General features: G+C 39.6%; 1 protein-coding gene across 43 annotated transcripts in view; it reads right to left on the bottom strand.

The window, feature by feature from the left end:
- The window catches only part of clasp2 (cytoplasmic linker associated protein 2), a 56,737-nt gene extending 34,573 nt beyond the window's left edge, over positions 1 to 22,164 (bottom strand). For 27 of the 43 annotated variants that reach the window (XM_067501971.1, XM_067502070.1, XM_067502128.1 and 24 more), the window contains exons 1-7: positions 21,229 to 22,159; positions 12,703 to 12,781; positions 10,375 to 10,478; positions 9,861 to 9,952; positions 8,300 to 8,375; positions 7,457 to 7,554; positions 3,638 to 3,708 (exon numbers count right to left, since the gene is read on the bottom strand). In XM_067501971.1, the coding sequence (XP_067358072.1) occupies positions 3,638 to 3,708; positions 7,457 to 7,554; positions 8,300 to 8,375; positions 9,861 to 9,952; positions 10,375 to 10,478; positions 12,703 to 12,781; positions 21,229 to 21,426 (718 nt within the window). In that variant the 5' untranslated portion in view covers positions 21,427 to 22,159. Of the gene's footprint in view, positions 1 to 3,637; positions 3,709 to 3,803; positions 4,003 to 4,261; positions 4,698 to 7,456; positions 7,555 to 8,299; positions 8,376 to 9,860; positions 9,953 to 10,374; positions 10,479 to 12,702; positions 12,782 to 21,228 lie in introns of those variants that run through there. The other 16 variants (XM_067501939.1, XM_067501948.1, XM_067501993.1 and 13 more) reach the window with 7 other exon arrangements.
- Positions 22,165 to 22,256: the final 92 nt, after the last annotated feature.

Genomic DNA, 22,256 nt, shown 5'->3' with positions numbered 1-22,256 from the left:
CTAGAAACAGGAAGGCTGTCCACACTTTAAATAGTACAAAACAATTATAGTAGGAGAGAAAAAAGTATCTTTCTCAATCAGTTCTGTACATAAACGTAAATAGAACACTCACTGCGTTTTCAGCTGCCTTCCATCCTGGGATTAAGTCAGTTTACAAGTAATGTGAGCAACAAAATTTTAGATAATTTTGCGTCTCTTCTTTAGGTTATATACATTTTAAAAATTCAGCAGAATAAACAACAATGAATAGCCAGGATAGACACTTGCTCTTGCACATGTACTTTTGTCCTAGACACAAAGTAAACTATAATTTTAGGGCACCCTAGTTTTCCCTTCTCACACAGGCAGATGCAGTCTTTACCTGAGCCAGAGTATTCATGGTGAAAGTGTTAGGAGTTTAAACTGATTTCTATCTAAAACCATATGCAGGCAAGCCTTTTTCTGTGTGCCAGCATCTACAGCCAGATAAGATTAAACACACACACCTACCATCACCACCATCCCCAACTGCCATGGTTACAGTGTATTATAGGTGGGAAAACTCTCTGTCTATTTTAGCTGCTCTCCGTCTGATCTCCAGTTCTCTCCTTTGTTTTCTCCTCCATTTCCTTTCCACTCTTGTTTGTTCAATCTCTCTCTGTCTCTGCCATGATGAATCAGGGAGAGGCTGTGATGGGCACAGTGCTGCGACTTGGCTACAGCGCGAGATCTATGGCAAGCCCATTTACCAGAAAGAGAGGATTTACATTTTAGACATCGGCAATACATTTATGACTAGTCAAAACTGTAATTTAGGATATCTTCAACTACATTTTTACTAGTCGGAATTTAAAGAAATCAGCAATTACATTTTGACTAGTTAGACTAGTCAGAAGGGGAAAACAAATTTAAGATCTCTACAATTCAATTCTGACTATGCGTTATGTGAATTCCAGATATCTTTAATTACATTATGATTATTCAACATATAAACTACGGATATCTTTAATGACAATTTGACTGGTCATAATTCCAATCAAAGATATCTTTAATCAACAGCACATTTAAAAGATATCTTTATTATCTTTTTGGATGTCTCAAACTAAGATATTGAAGGAACATAGTTCCTATTCAACTAAGAAAGTAGATAAAAAGGTTCCACAAAACAACGTTCTAAGAAATGTTATGATTTGTAGTTCTTGTGGTCCGAACACATATTAAAAAGCTACTAAGGAGGTATGTTCCTCAACAAGGTGAATAAGACTTGGTGAAGATACTGAACAAGAAGTATAGCAAGCCTTCACACATACATTTCAGCCAGACTGCAATGCTAAAACTTCAGATCCAGTGAGTGCACTGCATTAAAGAGAAAACAAATTCATACCAAGTCACAATAATGCAATTAGGAATTTGCAATTGGATTAATTCATTACATAGCCAAATGATGAAAACGTAAAATAATCTTTGATTTAAAAAATAAAAAAAGCTTCAGTGATGGGAATTCATCTAACGATCACCACTTTAAAGTTCTATTTACAGCTGTGTGACTATAACATGACAAGCTGCAGAAGCTGAGAAATAAGAGGGAAGTACATTTGAGATGGCAGCCTATGTTAAACAGCAGGGCAAGCAGCTAAGTTCACCCTGGTGAGCTTTTGTTATAGCTGTCACTGTACCTAATACCAGAGTTCAGATATGCAGTCAACATATACATGGTCAGGTTGCTTAAGAGTTTTTACAGTATTTGTAGAAAGCCGCCAGCATTGGACATACAAACAAAGAAATTGAAGATATAAAAGTGTTTTAAATTGTTTAACACATTCAACAACAGCTGTGATAGTTCTAAAACTGCCATGCCATGCTGTTGTCTTACTCTGTGCCAAGTTTTCAGGGTTAAAAGATTTATATCAAGCGTGTTACAGGCCAACCTAACTGGATTCATTGTGAGATGATCCAAATTAATAAAAAGTGAGAACAGCAACAACAGTCCACGTTTTGCTGACCAGTTTCATGTCTCATGTTTCACTGCACATTGCAATGTTGATAATATATTTCATCTATCAATTATATTGACAATGCAAAGATTTTTTTTTTACCATCTAAATAACAACAGCTTTCATCACAGGCAAAGCACACTACAGAAGACATCAACAAATAGTAAAAAATACAAAATCACGTTATAATCTGATTATAGCAACCACAAAGTCAAGAGCATGATAAAACCTTAGGGAGGTGGGAGTTAAAAGTAACTCCTCTGTCCCTGCGCTGCCTTTGGAGACAGAATCATGGCAACTACAGCCACTACATGCCCTGAGTACTTCTCCATGTCTCTGCCTACGTCTCTCTCTTCAAGTAAACAAGCTGCTACAGCCAACAAGGCAGCAACCACAACTGCCACTCCTATATAGATACAGTGACAGGTCAGCCTAAAGGTACACACAGCCAGTGACATCATGTTAGACACCACCACCAGACCCAAATGACCCCACAGAGAACACAAATCTTAAGCTTGAAGCCACTCAGTTTAGAAATAATTGAACCAAATGTTACAAGACAGAAACATAAACTTGTCTTTTTGAAATGTTGCTATTTAGTAATTACTTAAATAAATGTTCTGCTTTAAAGATCATACATGCACAGTAATAGGTAATAGGTAACATGTGTAACATGTGTTTAACATAATAGGTAACATGTTCTCACCCAGTGTGCAGTTTCTACCTGAAGTATTGTAAGCACTAGTTCTTAGGCTTGGAACAATTCCTCCGTTTCTTTTTCAGAATTATTAACAATTACAATAGTAAGGCGATCAACTTCCTGGGAAGGATTAAACAACTTGGAAAAATAAACTGTTCATTTGTGCCCCACTTTTAGGCCAGGACCTTATATTACAGCTACCTTTCACAGAAACAGTGAATTAACAAAATTAACTAAATGAGCCGCTGCAAACTGCTTAACAAGTGACAAAATGATCATGTCCCTTCAGGGCTCGCCACAAAACACTTCACAATACCTCATCTCTGGGTATCTGCTGATGCCAAATAGTCAAACCTTTCTGTGCCACTCAAAACTGAGTAGACAGCCTGCTATGAATAAATTAATGATGCCCAAAGCAATTTATAGTGTCAGTATATATGCCGATGATGAGAAAGTCTGAAAATTACAGTAACAATATATTCCCAACAAATAAAATGATTGTTTTACTTCTTGAATGGGTGTCAATTAATACCTATAGTGCTACCAAGTGTTAAAATATAAAAAGTGAAGAAAAAAAAAGAGAAACATCACTTCAAGGAGTTCCATAAATACTTGAAACTTGGAACTTGAACTGCGAGAGAGCCACAGTCCATGCTATTGGTGGACAGTAAAAACCTCAGCAACAGCCTTCAGCTGAAGTCTGGCTCTGCCAGAAAACCCACAGCATCTCACACAGGAATTAAACCATTAATCCTGTTAGGTCGTCTTACAGGAGCTCATGGCAACAAACTGACACAACCACAAGAGCACATATAGATTTTGACATGCACAAGCCCACATTACGCACCAAATAAACAATCAATGCCTGAACATCAGCAAAATTGTCTTGATAGCTTGACACAATTTGCTCAATTTGCAGGGGCTAATTCAACTGTGGCACGATAACCATGAAAAAGGCACTGACCGTGATTCGGGCTGAGCGCCATGTTGCCTGAATTCAAAGCTTCATCAAAACGAGCGAATATCGTCTGTAACCTGGAGAGAGAGAGAAGAGAAAAATAAATGTTAAAACTAAACAGAAACATCCTGAAGATGTGAAGGTGAGGGTGGCAGTGAACTAGGAAAATTACCTTCAACATTGAAACCACGGGGGGGAAAAAGAACTAATGCCAAAGCAAATGAATACACTCATACAGCCTAGAGATTTGACCCATAGACAGGCAAAGTGGTGCAAGAAGTTAAAGTATCAGGAGCAGCAACATGTGGACAGTCTGCCTGCCTGCAGGTCAGTGGGTGGGTGTGTCCATTATGCCAGTCACACTAAAGAAGCTGCAGCAGAAACGCAACATGAGTTGTCTTGACATCCTCCTCAGCACACACCAAACACACACCCTCACAAACCAGATCTGCTCAGTCATGTGATTTCTAAATATTCCCTCTGCGTAATAATAAGAGAATTCTCTCACAATTTACCCATAAATTCATTGTTTTGCACAATTGAAAAGCATCAACATCTCCTGCACTCTGAGCAATGTTGGTACACATTTGTTACACATGTCAAAAACGCTACACCACATCCAGTACTTACTTTAAAGGCTGCCTGCCAAAAATTAGCCATGAATGAAAGGAAACAAGAATAAGAGTCATACACACCGTCCTCTGTCTGTCTGGTGTTAAGGTGCCGGTCAACAACCACCAGACAGCTTAGAGGTTCCCAATAGGTGCCGATTAGCGTTGCAGCGCTCTCCTCAGCCGTGCTATGTATTTACATGGTTCACTTCATTTGATTAGCATTTTATTTAACCATTTGTTTCAGAAATAAACTACCTTTTAGTATTCAGCACTAATATGCATCAGTAGTTCCCAGTGGGCTGAATAATAGGTTGCTGCGCAATATTGCATTAGCTCCCATGCTAGTGACACACGGTCCTCAGCTCCCCTTAGCCCTTTGTATCCAACATGGTGCAGTGACTCCGAAAGGGAGGGAGGGAGGAAGGAAGTCAGGAATAGGGAGGGAGAGAGTGAGGCAGATGAAGCCAAACAGCGAGACACCACAGCATTTTATGGGCATGCGACAAAGCACCACCTACTGTCGCACATACGTACTGTAAACTAAGTATACACACACTGTGGTACAAACAGTTAAATTTCAGACAGTCTTTGTGTGCATGTGTGAGAGAGACAGACAAGTGGGCCAGTTTGTGTGAAAGGCAGCAAAGAGATTCAGTTACCCTTTACATAACCTCCCTCCAATACCCAGACACACAAACAGGCACACATACACACTAGAGGGGGGTTGGCTGTACTGCCAGCGCACACTGAGAGCAAGGCTGCTCCTCCCCCTTCTACGTCTCTCCTACTCACCCCACTTGCCTATGATCTGTTCTACCTCTGTTTTAACATTATCTCATTACAGGGATCCTGTCTTCACACCCCTTCATCTTTTACACCAAGCTCTCAGTATGTTGTAGATACAGATTCAGTCATTCAAAAAAGGGACAACCAGAGTGTGGCACAGTCCAGAGATGGTTCACATTCAACAAATAAAAAATGTGTGTTTAGAAATATGTCCCTGAATGCTCACTCAATCTATATTTGACCTACTAATAGGATACTCAGAGACCCTACTCAGAGAAATCAGCTTTCTCGGGTAATAGGGGAACAGTGTTTACATGCACTTAAGAAAGCTGGTTAGTGGAAATCTGCGTATACATGCAGGAGAAGAGTGATCTGAATTCTCCTCCACCTCTGACTTATTTTGGAAGCCTGGTGAACAGATTTTAACTGTATAGTGACAGAAGTCAGAAAACAGCGAAGGAAAAAAAATGAGGCGGCATTGCCCCGTTAACAATCTCTAATTTCATTCTTGCTTTCACTCAACTTTATGTTTATGTCTGCAGCCTTTTGTTACGCACATGTGCAGTTACAGAAAGGTGATTAGAAACCTGGTTAAGTATATACATGACAAAGAAATCAGCATTCTCTGACAGAAACCTTCCTGGGGAATAATCCCCTACACCGATTTTGGATACTTAAGAAATCAGCTTTCCCGAGAAAGCCGACTATAACCTTGTTACTTAAGACCATGTAAGTGCACTCCCTGTTAACAGAGATTTAAGGCTGCTGGACACCCATACAGAGCCTAAAAGGAGCCATGAAGTGGAGGAAAAAAAAAAAAACAATCATGCTCACAGATTACTAAATCATGTTCTTTTCTATGATATTGGTATTAGACGGCCACTTTTAAGATCTCTCCCTCCATGGCAGTCCTACTTAAATCAATATACAGTTTAGTTTACCCTCAAAGTTTAGTTTTAGTTCTTTACATGTCAGGTTATCCGTTCAATTCCGATTAAACTTCAATAATAAAACTGCCGCCTGTAACAGAAACACATACAGAAATCCGGGTGGTGTCAGATTCCCATCCAACACAAGCCAGGACAAAGTAGGCTTACCAGCCAAGTTAGATTATTCATATAGACCTATTAACAATTGCAAAGGATATTTAACATATTCAATGTACACAGTGCACCAACAGGCTGTGCTGAATGTTCGCCAGTTTAACAGACCTGACATTTTGGGGAAACCCCTAAAAATAAATCTAAAGTGTGGACAGTAACATTCCTTATCACGCAACTGATACAATATCATCCATCCAACCCTACATGCATGAAATCCATTGATTTCCTGACCTGCATGAAAAAGCCAACTCCTAAACAATTTAGATGGGCAATGTTTTATATAAGTTAAATAAACAACTTGTAAAGTTAAGAGAGAACAGATTCAAATGTAAAATGTCCAAAGAAAAATTATCATTGCAGGTATGAAAAGCTAATGTATTCCAGATAAGTTTGGTCTATAGGGTTTCCTTAAAAGACAGTCCTGCTCTGACATTCCCCTCCAAAGTTTGTTCTTTTTCTTTGAGTGGTTAACTGGCAAGAAAATCAAACTGAGGGGTTATCCACATTATTCATTCAGATCAACTTTTGCACCCCTTACTCGCAGCCTTTCGCACTCTGCTTGTTTGCTAGACCTACAACCTTCACATTGCACACAAAACTTTGTAGAAATTTCACATTTATTGTACACTACATCTTAAACATAAATATAAACCAACCACTGATTTTATACCAAATCACTTACTGTACAAGCTAAAGCAGCCAGATATACATCACTTTGCATAAATACTAAATCCCAAATGCAAACAGTGTGCTTACACTGGAGACAGACAGCTTTAATATGCACAACACATGACACATGGCCACAGCCAGCATTCACAGACGCAAGACTCATAGTGAGAAGTCAGCACACAACACTGGCTGTTGCTCAAGTCTCCCACATAAGAGAAAGAGGGAGAGGGGTTTGTAAGGGCAATGTGTGCTTAGAACAACTCTCAACTCAGCACATGTAACCAGGACAACCAAAGAAGGATAAAACCACTCAATGGACCTCTTCAGATTACATGAACACACAGATGCTTTATCTAATTTTTACCCAACTATGTTACTCAAGCCAATGGCCTTGTACCCCATCTGCCCCCTCCCGCCCTCCTTACCCAGTCAGTCAGCATTGTGTTCTAGATGAAAAGTGCCTCTGTGTGTGAGGGGCAAAGTGGTGCATGGTGTGGCCTGGGACAGACTAAGCCCAAGTCAAGAGGACTCATAGAACATCCACACAACTCACTCCTGCTGTCCAGTGCAAGCACACAAAGTCACACAAATAAAAAGACCAGCAGTGTTATCACACAACGAGTGATGCGCACGCACACACACAAAAACCTCACCGTGCAGCAGGCAGTCCTCTCTTTCCCAGGTCTGCTCTGACCCTCTCTCCAATGTGACGATAAACATCAACCAGTGTTGTTATGGAGGCCTCACGTACCTACACACGCACACAAAAATATAAAATGACAATATAAAAACACACACTGCAAATGACATCTAAATTGTTATCTTGTCTATGTATGCATTTGTTTTACAAGCAACAGGCTTTTGGTCAACTCCAAAATATTACACTCCTTCTCCAAGCCACAAGAATACAGACACTAACAGCTACTAACATAAACGCATTCCTTTAAAATGTGTTTATGTTTGTAGTTATTAGCTCATTTTTTGTTGTTGTTGGAGGCACTGCTGTGATTGATTGGGTTGTGAAATGTGATTCTCTGAAACTGACAGTGACAAGGCCTGTTCCTGAAGCTCATTGGGCAGGAGAGAATGTGGGTGGATAATCATTGGTCAGACAGCAGAAGCAGATTTCAGCTTTGGGGTGCAACTCCGCAGGAGGTTAAAAAAAATGTTCCCTCTCTTCCCCTCCCTCTTCTCTCTCTCTCTCTCTCCCCCTCTCCTTCACACTGCTCAAAACCATTGTGTGGGTTAATGGTTGGGTAGTGGTACTCATGATTCAGCAATGAGGCTACAGAACCCATCACCTCACTAATAACAGTAATAATCACAGAGCTGCCCTAAGAAGCCTGCCAACACACTCAGGATGCTGGGAACTAAACCATAGCTTTGTCAGAGAGCAAAGGTCGACGCAAGGAGAAAACAATGGATCTACCCATACTCACACATACAGTCACAGGCCTGTGGATCTTGAATCCTAAAGTACAGTGCTGTGCTCTTACCTGTGGGTTTTGGTCTCCTGTCAGTGAGCAAAGATGAGGAACTAGTTTACTGAGGCTCAGCGGCTGGGCTCCATACCTGAACGAGAAACACCAGAAAACAAGGAAACAGAAGAATAATTAATGATGTCAATGTATGGTCTAATGTATAAATAAAACCTAAGCCAAAATTCATCTCTCATGTCAGGGATAAAGAGTATGTCTCTATCCTCGGGAGGAAGAATTGATTTTTGACAGACTACTACAAACGGCACAAAGACTTAATTTTGTTAATATAACATGTATTTACAATATCATCACAAATGCTTCTGTTGTGATGGCCTTATTTGTTTAGGTTTAAGTTTGTTAATTTTTATGTTTAGTCCATTTTCAGTGGTTTAAATATATTACTGTACTGCGCTTTTACAGCCAGTAAAGATAGAGACGTAAAAACCCACGATCAGACCACTTCTGTCACTTTTTACCGTGGCTAATCAGGTTCAATGGATATTGCTGTGGGCCTAGCAAACTTCTTTAGCTTTACTATAAGGTTGCAACTCAGCATTTAACCTCATTTTCCATTAACAAAAAGATACTAAAATTAGTACTGCAAAATGCAGGTTCACTTTGACAGCAGCAACTCTATATATTCCCAGTACACAAAAAGAGCAATACTCTCCTCTTTTAACTACTGGGAAAAAACTAATTTGCAATTTAAAGTTAACTTAATTAATAAATTTGTCAAGGGGGATGCAAACTTTTGAACCACTGTGATTTTTTTTTCACCTTTTTCTTAGTTCTAACGTTAAAAGAATATTTGCACTAGTTGAATGTAAATTCTCATTATTTTAGGTTTAGGGTTAGGTTTGCATCCCATTCAATGTCATTTCAATTTAAGGGAATGCAAACAATTGCACACAGCTGTACAATTAAACAGAAGACACAGGATTTAATTAAACAATGTCAAAAGAACAGCCCCTCGCAAATAGTAATAAAACAATAACATTTTCTTCAGTTAAACCTATAACCCTACTTGCAAATACACTGATTTTAATTTTGTTTCTTCTACACACTCCTTTCTTTTCCCTGACTTTGGCTTCTGGACAGTAAAACACAGCCCAGTTTCCATTAATTGATAAAAAAAACTTTCTAAAGCAACAAACTGACATAAACTGAAAGACTCCAGCTGTACATGTTTCACGTGTGCTACCTCTTCAAAGACAGAAACAGTTAAGAGGATTAATCCTGGAGGCTGAGACTGTATGTGTTTCTTGAACAAACAAAATGGGTCACGTAAGGAATGCAGAGTAGTTGTAACAAATGAAAAAAAGCTTCCAAATTTGCAGAACACTCATTAACCTATATTAAAAGGTGTATAGCATTAGTGTAGGACTAAATTGGCATCTCCTTCGGAAAATGCATTCAATATATACTTGGGAAATCAAGTATATGGGTTATAGTAACTAGGTATGTTTACATTGTGCATTTGCTATAAAGACTACCCAAAGATTAAAGATAATAAACAGCTGAACAATTTATAACATGCTCTTTCACCATTTACACCAATGAAGAAAAAGTTACTCACGTGCTGAGTGTGGCGCTGAGACACAGGCAGATTCCTTCTCGACAGCGGAAGTTCTTGTGTTTAAAACCAGGAAGCAACCTTTCCCAAACGTACTGTACAAAAAAGAATAAGTGTGGGATGGTGGCGATAAGAGTAAGGGAAAGAGAGTGTCAGCTGGAACAGCAGAAGAAGGTTCTGCCAGGCTGCTCAACAGGGGTCTGAGCAGATTAAAGAGTTCAGAGAAGGTTCCAAGCTGGGGTTATGTGCATGTATGTGCACAACACAAAGCAGGGTGGGGGTGTAGTTAGTGCTAATATTTATATATCCAGAAGAGGGAGCTCAAAACATTAGGCAACCCTCAGCTGTTGTGACTGATATTATTGTGGATATGGATGTAATTAGTCTGTCTTGTATGAGACTCTGCCAACAGCATACAAAATGCACACTTCAACTGTTTTTCACAACTATTCATAACATGTACTCTCATTGCCTGAACTTGAAACTGTCCTGACAGCATTTAATGTGTGTATCTCACCATGGGTGATGCGGTCTGCTCCATGCAGCGAAGAATGAGAGCTTGGCTGTTCTCCCTGACCTGGTCCTTCCCATCACCCAGTCTGTCCACCAGAGCTGGCAAGACTAAAGAGAGATAGAGATATGGATAATAGAAGAGGGATACAGAGAGAGGGTGGGGGTGATCACAAGTCTCAGTAAATTAAAAAATCTGTTCAATGAACCTACAGCAAGAAAAAGAGGAAAGACCCACACGACTCTGAATGTTCAGTAAATTTAAAAGCAAAGATGATAAAGACTGCCCCCAAGTGGAGTGCTTTTAAAAACCGAGATAGTTGGGGTAGATATTGTACTTTAGATAGTGTATGTTTGCCATTAGTTAAGTTTTTAATCTAGGTGTTTGAGAGAGAGAGAAATCATCATAATGTAAAGGCTTCAGTAATACCAATATACATACCATGGCTCTGTCAGAACCAGTGGAAAGAGTACAGGAAATGAAAAATGGACTGTGGCTAAAATGTCAAGCTTGTCAAGAACTTTCATGTGAGTTCCACTTTAACACACAACCACTCTGGTAGTAAGGCTGATATGAAAGAATTGATCAAGTGTTGATGGCTATTGTAAAGAATAAAACCTAAGAGCCCTTAAATGCTGCAAACGTGTGAACTACGTAGTTCACTTGGTTGATCTATTTGACTATAAAATATAGACTTGGATCTCTCTTCCAAAAGACTCAGAATCTCCGTTTGACATTCACATGAGATAAACACAAATACACAAAGAATGACATAGACATTTACACACTCATACCCACATTCCTAACCTGAAACATCAGTGGAGAGAGCAATAGAGTGATGTCATCTGTCTGTGTGTGTACGGATGTGTGCATGCGTACATTAGGTTATAACAGCTGGTTGCCTTGGTAACAAGGACAATACCCTCAAACAGAAAAAATGACTGAGCCCATTGTTGCACATGTCATCTGAAATGGTAAGGATGAAAACATGGCAACACTTTTCCTGTGTGTGACAAGTTAACTCAGTTTGTTTCTAACTTAAAAACCGCACAGCAGCTGAGCCAATAACATTGACCGATTTATCTGTTATGCTGCAAACAAGCAAGTGTCATCAAGTCAAAGTACAGCCTTATGTGATATGGGTTTCATTAGTTGACTTCCCACGTGGGAGCTAATATGGACATGCCACAATATCTTTGTACACCACAAAAAAATTCTAATGGCAGTAGCCCTGCACAATGAGTCAGACTTGTGGATCAATAAAATCACTCACTCCGTCTCAATAATGTCAGCTTCCTCCCCATAGTGTGTGCATGTGTGTGTATGCAAGCATGTGTAGGAGGAGGATGGATGCAGGGAGAAGATGTTAAGTGATCACAGGAAAGGAAATAAGGAAGTCAGATGGAGGGAGATTTCAGAGCAACCAGTGCCCCATTGAGATGTGTTTTACTATCAATCCGAAAGACACACACAGGCCGCTGTCCTAGATATGTAAAAGCACTTTGTAGAGTGTGACAGGTCCAAGTCATCTCAGAGTTCACCGCAGGGTTCAGTGTGTTTGCTGATGACAAGAGCAAGCCTGGCTGACCACGACAAATGGTGACATTTTAAGTGGGCACACACAGTGGCTGGCACAGACATAACACACACAAACACACACACACACACACACACACACACACCAAGGAAATCTGATACTGAGATTGGGCCTATGAGGTCATATGAATGAGGTGTGGTTTGGGGTGTTATAGGATGAGCTACAGCAAGGCAGATAATTCACAACCCAAATAAAGAGATTTAAGGAAGTATAAAAGAGCATGGGGTGACTACTGCAGTGAGGCTACTTGGTCTCAGAGGAACCACAAAGTGGAAGTGAGAGACAAAACTGTAGGGCAGAGGCAAAAATACTGAAGATTCAATACAACAATACACAAATGTTACCATCTGAAGTAACAATCCAGACATTACGCACTCTGCTTTATTATGGATGAAGCATTTGCAGAGGACATTGACTTTAGCTTTAGAGATCATTGCAATCCCTGACGAAACGTATGACAGTAAGTAATTTGCTTAAAAAAGATTTGATATCTATTTCATAGACCATTAAATTATCACAAAACACAAAAGGATTTTTATGTAATATAAAGAGGTTTTTACTTTAACATTCCAGGTACAACAAACAAAAATTTGTCAAATTGTCAGTTTCCACCACCAACAGCATGTGTGTGTGAGAGCTCAGTTTAGGAACAAACACTAACATATCATGAATCACTTTACTATAAATAGAGCATAACCTAAAGCAAATTCAGGGTGGGGATAGGTAGGATCTCTCACCTGTGCTTAGGTATCCTTTGAAGCGCTCTCCAATGCGGTCCACAAATGTGCCACAGATGTCTATCCCCAACAAAGCCACCTATAACATACAGAGTAAGAGTTAAGTTATACTGGGTCATACACTCAACACATTGTGAAGTTTATGCCGAATCAGCAAAATATGGAAGGTAATTTTGTCATTTAAAAGAATCAAAGTCTGCCAAGAGCTTTTTAAAGCTGAGCTCATAAATCTCATATTTAGAGGAGTCTTGCAGTGTCACACATCGACATGCAGAGACTGGCAACAGATTCGCTCAAATAAGAGTGTTTTCAAACTTACATCTGATCTAAGTCATATTTTTCCTCTGAATTTGCTTTTGTTTTACCACAGAGTTAAATTCAAGGGAACCAAAATGCACAACTATTACTAGCCATGCAATAATTTAATGTTCTCTTCATTGGTGTAATGGGTTTGAATAACAACATACACTCAAAGAACACCCTTTTCTAGACTGAAAACTCCTAAAAAAAATTGTTTCTTACATCTAACGACATAAAAATGAGGACAATACTGTATACCAACAAAAGAGTTTATTTCCAACGACACTGCTTCACACTTTGCAAACAGGACTGCTAGCCATCTAACTAAAACCTGGTTGTGTAGGCTGTTTCCAACACAAAAGTGAATCCAGAGTTTGTTTGAGACCATACTGTTACCACATACTTTGTTTATTTCTATTCAGATTAGAAAAAAACCTCTAAAAAAATAAAATAAAAAAAAAAGAAAAAAGAAAGAAAAAAGACAGAAAAAAGAAATGCGTCTATGGTCTGTAAGACTAAATGGAAACTGAAGATATTCAATATATAATCAACATCACCATCCCTGAACTAAAATTAAACCTCGCACCCATATAACACTGATAAACAGTGACACCTGAGTCAGCTCCTTTGGCTGGAAAGCTGTGGTTAAAAGCCAAAACAAAACCTAATAGATAGACGTATAAATTGAGATTATTTAATCAAAGATATGTTCCAAATTACAGTACCTGGCTGAGAATTGTGTACATTAGGACATAGAGATAGTCATATTTAAAAGTAAGAAAGTAAACATAAACTAACAAATTCCATATTTACATAGTTACAAAATCATTTAAAGGTTAACAGCTTTGGCACTCTTGATTATGGAATGTTGTTGGATGACCTATCTATGAATTCTGCAAAACAGCAACTAATGGAAACACACATTGATCTGCACTTTTTGGCACGTCAGGTGCAGAACAGATTTTAGTGGACATGTTAAGATGTCAAAGTCTTTTGTTTTTTTATAGCAATCTTTGACAGTCCCCTCCCCGATGCAGTTTTAACCTACTATAGTTAGTTATGACAAAGAGGCATATGACACATATGACTCGCAGGAGGAAGTTACATTTTTGTGCAGTGGTAAAGTTGAGCTTTCCACTGTGTTTTTGATCAGCATCATATCCTACACTGCTCCATGCTGGAGGAATGCTTGTTTTGGCAAAACTGCAATACAGTCTAAAAAGAAAATCCTTTAAACGATTACTATCCAGACTCCTTGAATACACTGTGAGAAAAGCATCAGACTGCAATTCTTTTCCAATTTTAGTCAAATGAAGAGCTGGGCCAGGTAACTATACAAACACTTGTGTGTTTGTATACACACAAATACACACACACACACACAAAACCCCAATTCCAAAAAAGTTGGAAAGATGTGTTAAGTGTAAATAAAAACAGAATGCAATGATTCGCAAATCTCATCAACCTATATTTTATTCACAATAGAACATAAAAAACATACAAAATCAGATGTGGAAAATGAGAAAATTCAACATTTCATGGAAAATACTTGCTCATTTTGAACTTGATGGCAGCAACATCTCAAAACAAAGGTGATGTTCACGTTAAGCTCTTTTTTATTTTTCAATTAATAACAATTAATTGACTCAAAAAAAATAAATCATCTTCTCTTTAAACATACAAATCTGACAAAGTTTACACTGCAGGGCATTATTCAAACCTTGTAACTGACATACTGTGATTGAAATTTACTGTATGCAGAATTAGAATACACAGTAAACCGTTTAGTTTACTTTAATTTAAATACTATAACAGCTAAAACATCAGTTTGACATTTTTGAAATTCATATTCATATTATAAGCAGATTGCAGCTGCTACAGGGTCATATTAGGTTGAACAGTTAGTGCATTAAGTGCAGCACATCCACCTTTTTATACCTTCTAGCCTTAGTCGAATGTAAACCAAGTGGTGGATGGGGGATTGCGTGTCTGATTGTATTGATCACTTCTGTGGTATAATGCATAGGTGATGTTTAACCTAGTGATAACTAGCAAGTAATTGAACGACTCTTTCAACGCAAACCAGGTGAATATATTGGTATATTGCATTGGTGATGAGGCTGACAATGTGATACATGGGCTTGATTTAACAAGCAAAAAGTGCCAGCAGTATGAAGCAGTTAAGAAAGGTTTTGACATATATACATGATATATTAATTGGCAAAGTTCAACAAAACAGTACAGCAGCCTCCAGAAACGGTGGACTTTCATTACAGCACTGTATGCACTGGCAAAGAAATGTGATTATGGCTAGCTGCATGATGAACTTATGAGAAATGTCAGAAAGAATGCAGCTAGATGAAGACACGACCCTTACAAAAGCTATCACAATGGTAAGACCGAATTAAGACGAGTGAAACATAAGAGCACAACACAGTTCAGGGTAGAACAGAAGACATGCCTCAAATGTGGCAAATCACCCTTTCATCCAAAGTCTCAATGCCCAGCCAAAAGTGAAGAATGCCACAACTGTGGAAAAAGGGGACATTATGAAAAGGTGTGTAGGTCACTCAGTGCAGTAAATGCAGTTACAGAGGACACTGCTATTTATTCTGGGAGAGATTACTTCTGGTGAGGAGCCATGGATGGCAGATATAAATATATACGTAGCAGCAAAATAACCTTTAAAATAGATACAGGGGCAATGGAGGAGGCGTATAAAACAGCCATATGCAGGGATAGAAAGTTAGACAAAGCTCAGAAACCACTCTATGGCCCAGGGGGTGGGATGCAAACAGTCTTGGGATCAGCCACAGGAAAGCTCTCATTCATGGAGAGAAGCATCACAGGGAAAATCTTTGTGGTAAGAGATCTACAGATGGAGCTACGGAGCAGCATCTGTGAGACTCAAACTAGTTGCTAGAGATGATACTATAGACCAAGAGATAGGACCTGAAAACTAGGTGTCATCAGTCACATAGAATCCAACAGACTTGTGTTGTGTCATTGTGGTTGTATCCAAAATGAATAAAAGGTGAAGTCCACATTTGTGTGGACACGACGCGTCTAAATGAGTCTGTGTGCCGGGAGAAAGTCATTCTTCGATCTGTCAATCAAACACTAGGCATGCTCACAGGTGCACAATATTTCACAAAGCAGGATGCTAACATGGGCTTTTGGCAAATCCCTTTGTCCAAAGAGTCAGCTCTCTACACCACTTTCATCACGCCATTTGGACATTACCACTTCAACTGCCTGCCTTTTGGTAAACATTTTCATAACGTGATGGTGACTGAAGGGACAGTAGGCCTTGGGGGCGTCATCTGCCACATGCATAACACCCTCATCTGTGGGACCTCAAAGGGGCAGCATGATGCATGGGTACATGCTGTTTTGCAGCATGCAGAAAAGGGGGGAGTCACTCTCAACATGTCAAATGGGAGTTTGGGAAGAGAGTGGTGAAGTTTCTTAGTTATGTTATCTCAGCGGATGGCATGAGGCCAGATCCAGACAAACCAAGAGCCCTGCAGGACAGGAAAAAAACAGAAAAAAATAAGTGAACTCAGGAGCTTCCTAGGTATGGTGAACCCCCTAGGGAAGTTCATACCAAACCTAGCTGAAAAGAATAAACCACTAAGAGAGTTGTCTAAAAGAACCAAGCGTTGCCAGGGCCACAAGCAGCAGAGAGCATACTCCAGCCTGAAGAGTGAGCTTTCCTCTGCATCAGTCCACAAGGCCAGAGATCCTTATCGTGGCCCATTAGGATACAGTGCAACACCTCTGAATAATGGCTACAGCCCTGCCCAGCTACTGATGGGACCACATTGCCTGTTCATCATGTGATGTTGCAGCCAGCATTCCCAGACATGCAGTCACTCCAGCATAAAGAGAGGGAGAGAAGAAAGAAAACTTGTTTCAATACCAAGCACAGAGCAAAAGATCTGGATAAACTATCACCTGGAGACAATGTATGGATCTCAGATGCAAGAGCACAAGGCACAGTAACATCCATACACCACACATCATGGTCTTATCTCCTCAGTAGACCACAGGGTACTGGAGGAGAAATCGTCATCATTTTGTGCTTGTACCTGCACCAGAACCTCCAAGGGAAAATCAACCTGAACTTTTACAAGAGGGGCACACTCCAGTGACAGCAGGTTCAGGGACTGTTTCACCTGCAGCTAAGTCTCACAGTATGCCTGTCAATATGAGGACAAGGTCAGGCAGAGAAATAAAACCACCAGAGCTGTGGGACCAGCAGCAACCACCAGCACTTTACCTGTCAGACTGAGGAAAGAAAATAAAGACTGGAATTTTATTGTTATGTGAAAAATATGGTTTTTATTGTATTATATTGTGAGAAATATGTTTTTTTAGCTAAAGAGAAATAAAAGTTTTTAGGTTTGTAAACACTGTTTTTCAGTGGTTTATGAAAAGAAGCTAGAGATATTTTTCACTTTCAGCTTTCAGTAGAGGGAATGTGGCATAATGTAAAGATGTTCAACCTGATGATGTCATAGGTCAGATTAGATTAGTTCCAGGCTAGTGAGTTGCCGGCAAGGCTGAAGTGTAACAAAACTATATAATGTGTGAATGTATAACTGCTAAAGATGTTCAAGTAAACAGCCTGAAAGTTAATTCAAAGTGGTTTTCATTCTCTCAAGAAAGATCCCTACACAACTTCCTGTTATACATCATTAATTTGCAGAGCGTTTTTACGCTGGCACCCAAACGAGCACTGATGTTGTCCGGTCGAGTTAAGGTGTAACTTTGACTTTACCTAAGCTGTCTGCTCCTTCTCTGCTGCAGAGCTCAGCCAAGTGTCACTACTTGGCTGAGCTCCGCCGATTGAGAAGAAGCAGCTGAGAAGAAGTTTGTTTTCTTATTCACGAATCTCAGTCGTATCTTGAAGAATTCATATCAGGTGATTTTAGAACACAAACATTTGTATTTTTGTACTCTAGTTAACCTTCAACAACTAAATCCTCGCACTGAGATAAGTTTTTGTATATCGTCGTATATCATCTAAATAAATGGAACTCACAAATTGACATTGTGACTTTAAAGAGACAATATACATACTTATTAAAACGATTTTCTGATTTTTCATTGTTACAGATATCAGTAAATAGCAGATGTTCCACTACTTGACATACCAACAGCGGTGCATGCATGCAGCAATTGTGTTTTAGATGGTTATTTATAGTAAAACTACAGTGGCCCCGAGAGCTCACCGCACTGCAAATCGAGAGAACACATGTAAATAGACAAAACAAAAGCACAATAATGAACGCATTGCAAAAGCCGCAACATAACTAAATATGTTTTCTCGATTTGCAGTGCTGGGAGATCTCAGGGCAATCGTATAAAATAGCCTACTTCATAGTCAGGTTTTAACAGTTGCAAGATTTTCAGCCATCTAATAAAAATGATAATATTCCATACTGTATGGATGTTGTTTGTTTACTTTGGAAGGTTTAAAGTTTTGGTAAAGTTGACACAGATCCCATTTTGGAAAGATGCTGTGATTTGCTCAATTTTGTCATTATATCAAAGCAAATTGTGTCAATTTACTTTTCAGCTTATTGTTGATATTAAAATTCATTTTAATGTTAAAGTGTCTGTTTTATTGATGGCAAGAAAAAAATGTATATAGTACTCATTAACATTAATTACAACACAGTTATACTGCTGTGGCAGTATAACTGTGTTATATAAAATAGCTTACTTAGCTTACTTGTGTTATATAAAATAGAGAGAAAAAAAAAAAAGAAAAATTCAACCATCTCATTTATAAACTTGCTTTTCTAAGCTCACAGTTAATTTACAATAAACACCATTTGATTGGTAACAAGCCAAACAAAACTTTCCCAAAGCCATAATGTTCTTAATAATGGTGGCTAACAGTCCTTGCAGCTGTTTTCCACTAAGGGCTGCAATCAATTCCCATTACTGTAAGGCTTCTACTATTAGACACGTGCAGGAAAAGTTGCAGGATCAGCAGGCTTACTTGGACTAGGCTCATTGTTTAATATAATGTAGCAGTGTATACATAAATCCTGCCCTTATGAGTGTTTTTTTGAGCCTTCTAAAGCAAAATTACATATTGTACATTGTTTGAGTGTTTGGGGACCACTCACAAATCTTTTTTTTTTTGTTGGTTGACAAAAAAAGTAGTGTTGCACACTTCTCAAAGATCCAAAAGAGTATCTGGGTAGGACAATCTGGCAGGAGCATCAACCATCAATCAGTCCAGTTAAGAGACTAATCATCTGGCTGTGCTGCTTATACAGTGAATGTAGCATGTAATATCAATGCCATTTGGGCTCTGTGATTTTGTGAAAGCAAAGTGAACCCCCAAGTCTGTTACAAATAAACGGAAAGAGCATGAGGGGATAATTCTAACTCATTGACAGAAAAGAGCCATTCAGAGTAAAAGGAAAGAGAGGAGAAGAGATACAGACAGGATCATTTCAATAATTAATTAATTCCTAAATGAGAACCTTGAGTGCAGCAGTTCTCTCCAATGTTTATTTCCCCTCTTCAACTCATCTCTCCACTCATTCCAGTACTGACTCAGCATCTTGCTTACAGCTAACCCCTCCTTCCTTTTGCTCAACAGGGTGCCAATAGGCACCTGGGGGTCACCCACTCATATTACTGCCAGACAATGAGTAGAATCCAAGTTATTATGAGTCATCAACACTGAAGAGCAAATCTTGAAATTTAATTCCTCTGGGGGCTTTACTTCTTCAGATGAAATAAATGTGGATCTGGTCATCAATCAGACAGCAGTAATAAAAATAAATTTCTCTATGTCTGTTAGTTCTCTCATCAAGGATGATTTCCTTAAACGCACTATTGACATGTTCCTAATAACTATTCAGAAATCGGACGATGCTATGAGGAAAGCTGATAACTTTAACAATTGTTTTGTCCAATATCTAAACTTAGTGACTGAAGTCTCAACAAAACAAAACTTCCATACTTAAAGTTGGACTGCTGTTTGCAATTTGTGAAAGAAACTGAAAAAAACAAAAACAAAACAACAACAACAACAAAAAACAACAGTCACAGTGCTTCCTACTTTAGATCAAAGATTAGCAGCTTTTGCCTTGTCCTTTCAGGGGTGGCAACAGCGGCCGCATCCCTCCCATTCTTATCCGCTCGGAAAGGCACCAAGGTTGCCCTTGGTGGCTGGTTGGGGCCACACCCGGTTGGGTAAGATTCGAGCCTTCTGCATCCCAATGCCGTTAGTAAATTAGTGGATCCTAATTTACTTCTCTGTAATAGGGTTTACATTTTGATGAAAAAATTTGAAAAAAAGAAAAAGTTTTTCCCGTACTAGCTGAGTTGTTTAATGAGATGTACTTTCAAGAGAACAAGTATGCCTTCACTGAATGTACAATTAACAAGTCCTGCAAAGCAGTGCTAACAACATTAATCAGCTCAAAAACAACTTTCAACTGAATGTCTGGATCATCGTAAAACCTTGGCAAAAAAAAAAATTCTATTCCAGTTTTTCTGAAATATGGGAGAGTGTAAACAATGCTACAACACACAGAGGGACAAAATGAAGCAGGAAAGACATGAGGAGAGAGAGGGAGATGAAAAAAGGTGAGAGGAAGTGTGTGTGTATTGTGTGTGAGAGAGAGAGAGAGAAAAAAAGCATAGGTCACAACAATGAGTCTTCTAACCCCTCCCCCATACAATCCAGTGCTCCAGTAGTCTATAGTCCTGACAATGGGACCTCTTAATACAGACTGTCTCATCCAAAATAGCTATACCCAGAACAAACCAGCGGAATGTTATACAAATGTCCTACTCTTTCACTGGGAAGACGTTTAAAACATCTGCCTACTAGTGGTACAAGGACTGGCTACTAGGTCGTCAAAGAGAAAATGATCGGCTATTTTTTTTTTTCAGGTCGGGTTTGGCAAGAAGATAAAGGAAAAAAAACATTTGTGTTGACTCGGTTAGGATCAATCAAAGAGCAAGCAGTTTGATTAGCTGTTTTGCATCAGTCCTCTTCGTACCACTAAAGCGAAGACTAACTAAAGCCAGTTTAAAATACCCATTCTTTTCTGTGAGGTATATACATATGTGTATATACACACACACACACACACACACACACACACACCACACAGACAAAAACAGACAGAGGGCGACTGCTGCAGTGGCACTGCGATGCCCCGCATATGCCTGGCAAAGATGTCTCACCTTGAAATTGCTGGAGTTCACCCATCCTACTAGCTCGTCTATTGTCTTATCCAGTCGCGGTTTGTCCTGTTCCACGTCTGGGGAGCGATGCGGGTCGTTTAGGTAGTCAATGAGGTCCTGTCCGACCTGCAACCTGCGGGAAACGTCTTTCTGCTGTACCTGCTGGCAAAAATAGTCCATGTTGTCATGTTCCTCCATTGGGCCGAGGGGCCAACCACTCCAGGCGGCCGAAGAGAGAAGACAGTGGTTGGTGGGAGGGGGTGTGAGAGACCGAAAATGATGTTATCTGTGGTCCTGTGTAGAGGAAAAGCAGCCGTGCGGTCTGGACTACGTTCAAATGATTTCTGATCATCAACATGTAACCCGCGTCGTAATAAGATTGATTAATTTAACACACAATACATCCCTCTGCCCAAATCAAGACCTCAACTTGTTACGACAAAGACGTTGCTCGCTAGCTTCCCAGCTATACAACGTTAGCTCAGAGGATAACCTGAACTCTTTAGAAGTTTACGAAACGTTATTGTAGTGAGCCCCAATTTGTTGCTTGAAAATCTCCGCATGAAAACAAGCTAGCGGTCCTGTTTGGCTAACTGTTTTGCTAACAAAAATAGCACCCTGCTAATTAGCACAGCGATCCAAACAAGGATAGAGAGTTTCACATCAGCTAGCTAGCTGTATTTATCCGCAGGCCTAACGCCGGGACCCAGTCCGCTCCTCTAGTCCATGACCACAGGCTGAAAACTCTGCTGAGCTTCCCTGTTGTCAACTCTTTCAGCAGTAGAATTAGCACCAAACGTCTACAGTAAGGGTTTAGCTCTCGTCCCGCTGCAACTGGTTTCGCTTTAATCCAGAAATAGCCGCCGGTACTGCCAATACCGTTAAGAAGCGCTGAGAGGTAGCGCGCTGCCGGGAACTGCAGTTTACCAGGGGGCCCAGCCGATCAACGATCAGGCCGATGGGTCTTCGGGCTCCGCACAGTTGGCCGACTTAATGCCTGACATAAAAAAATAACAAAATTTAACAGT

This window comes from Channa argus, chromosome 1 (assembly GCF_033026475.1).
Source record: "Channa argus isolate prfri chromosome 1, Channa argus male v1.0, whole genome shotgun sequence".
NCBI classification, from domain to species: domain Eukaryota; kingdom Metazoa; phylum Chordata; class Actinopteri; order Anabantiformes; family Channidae; genus Channa; species Channa argus.
This window is presented reverse-complemented; position numbering and strand designations above follow the sequence as displayed.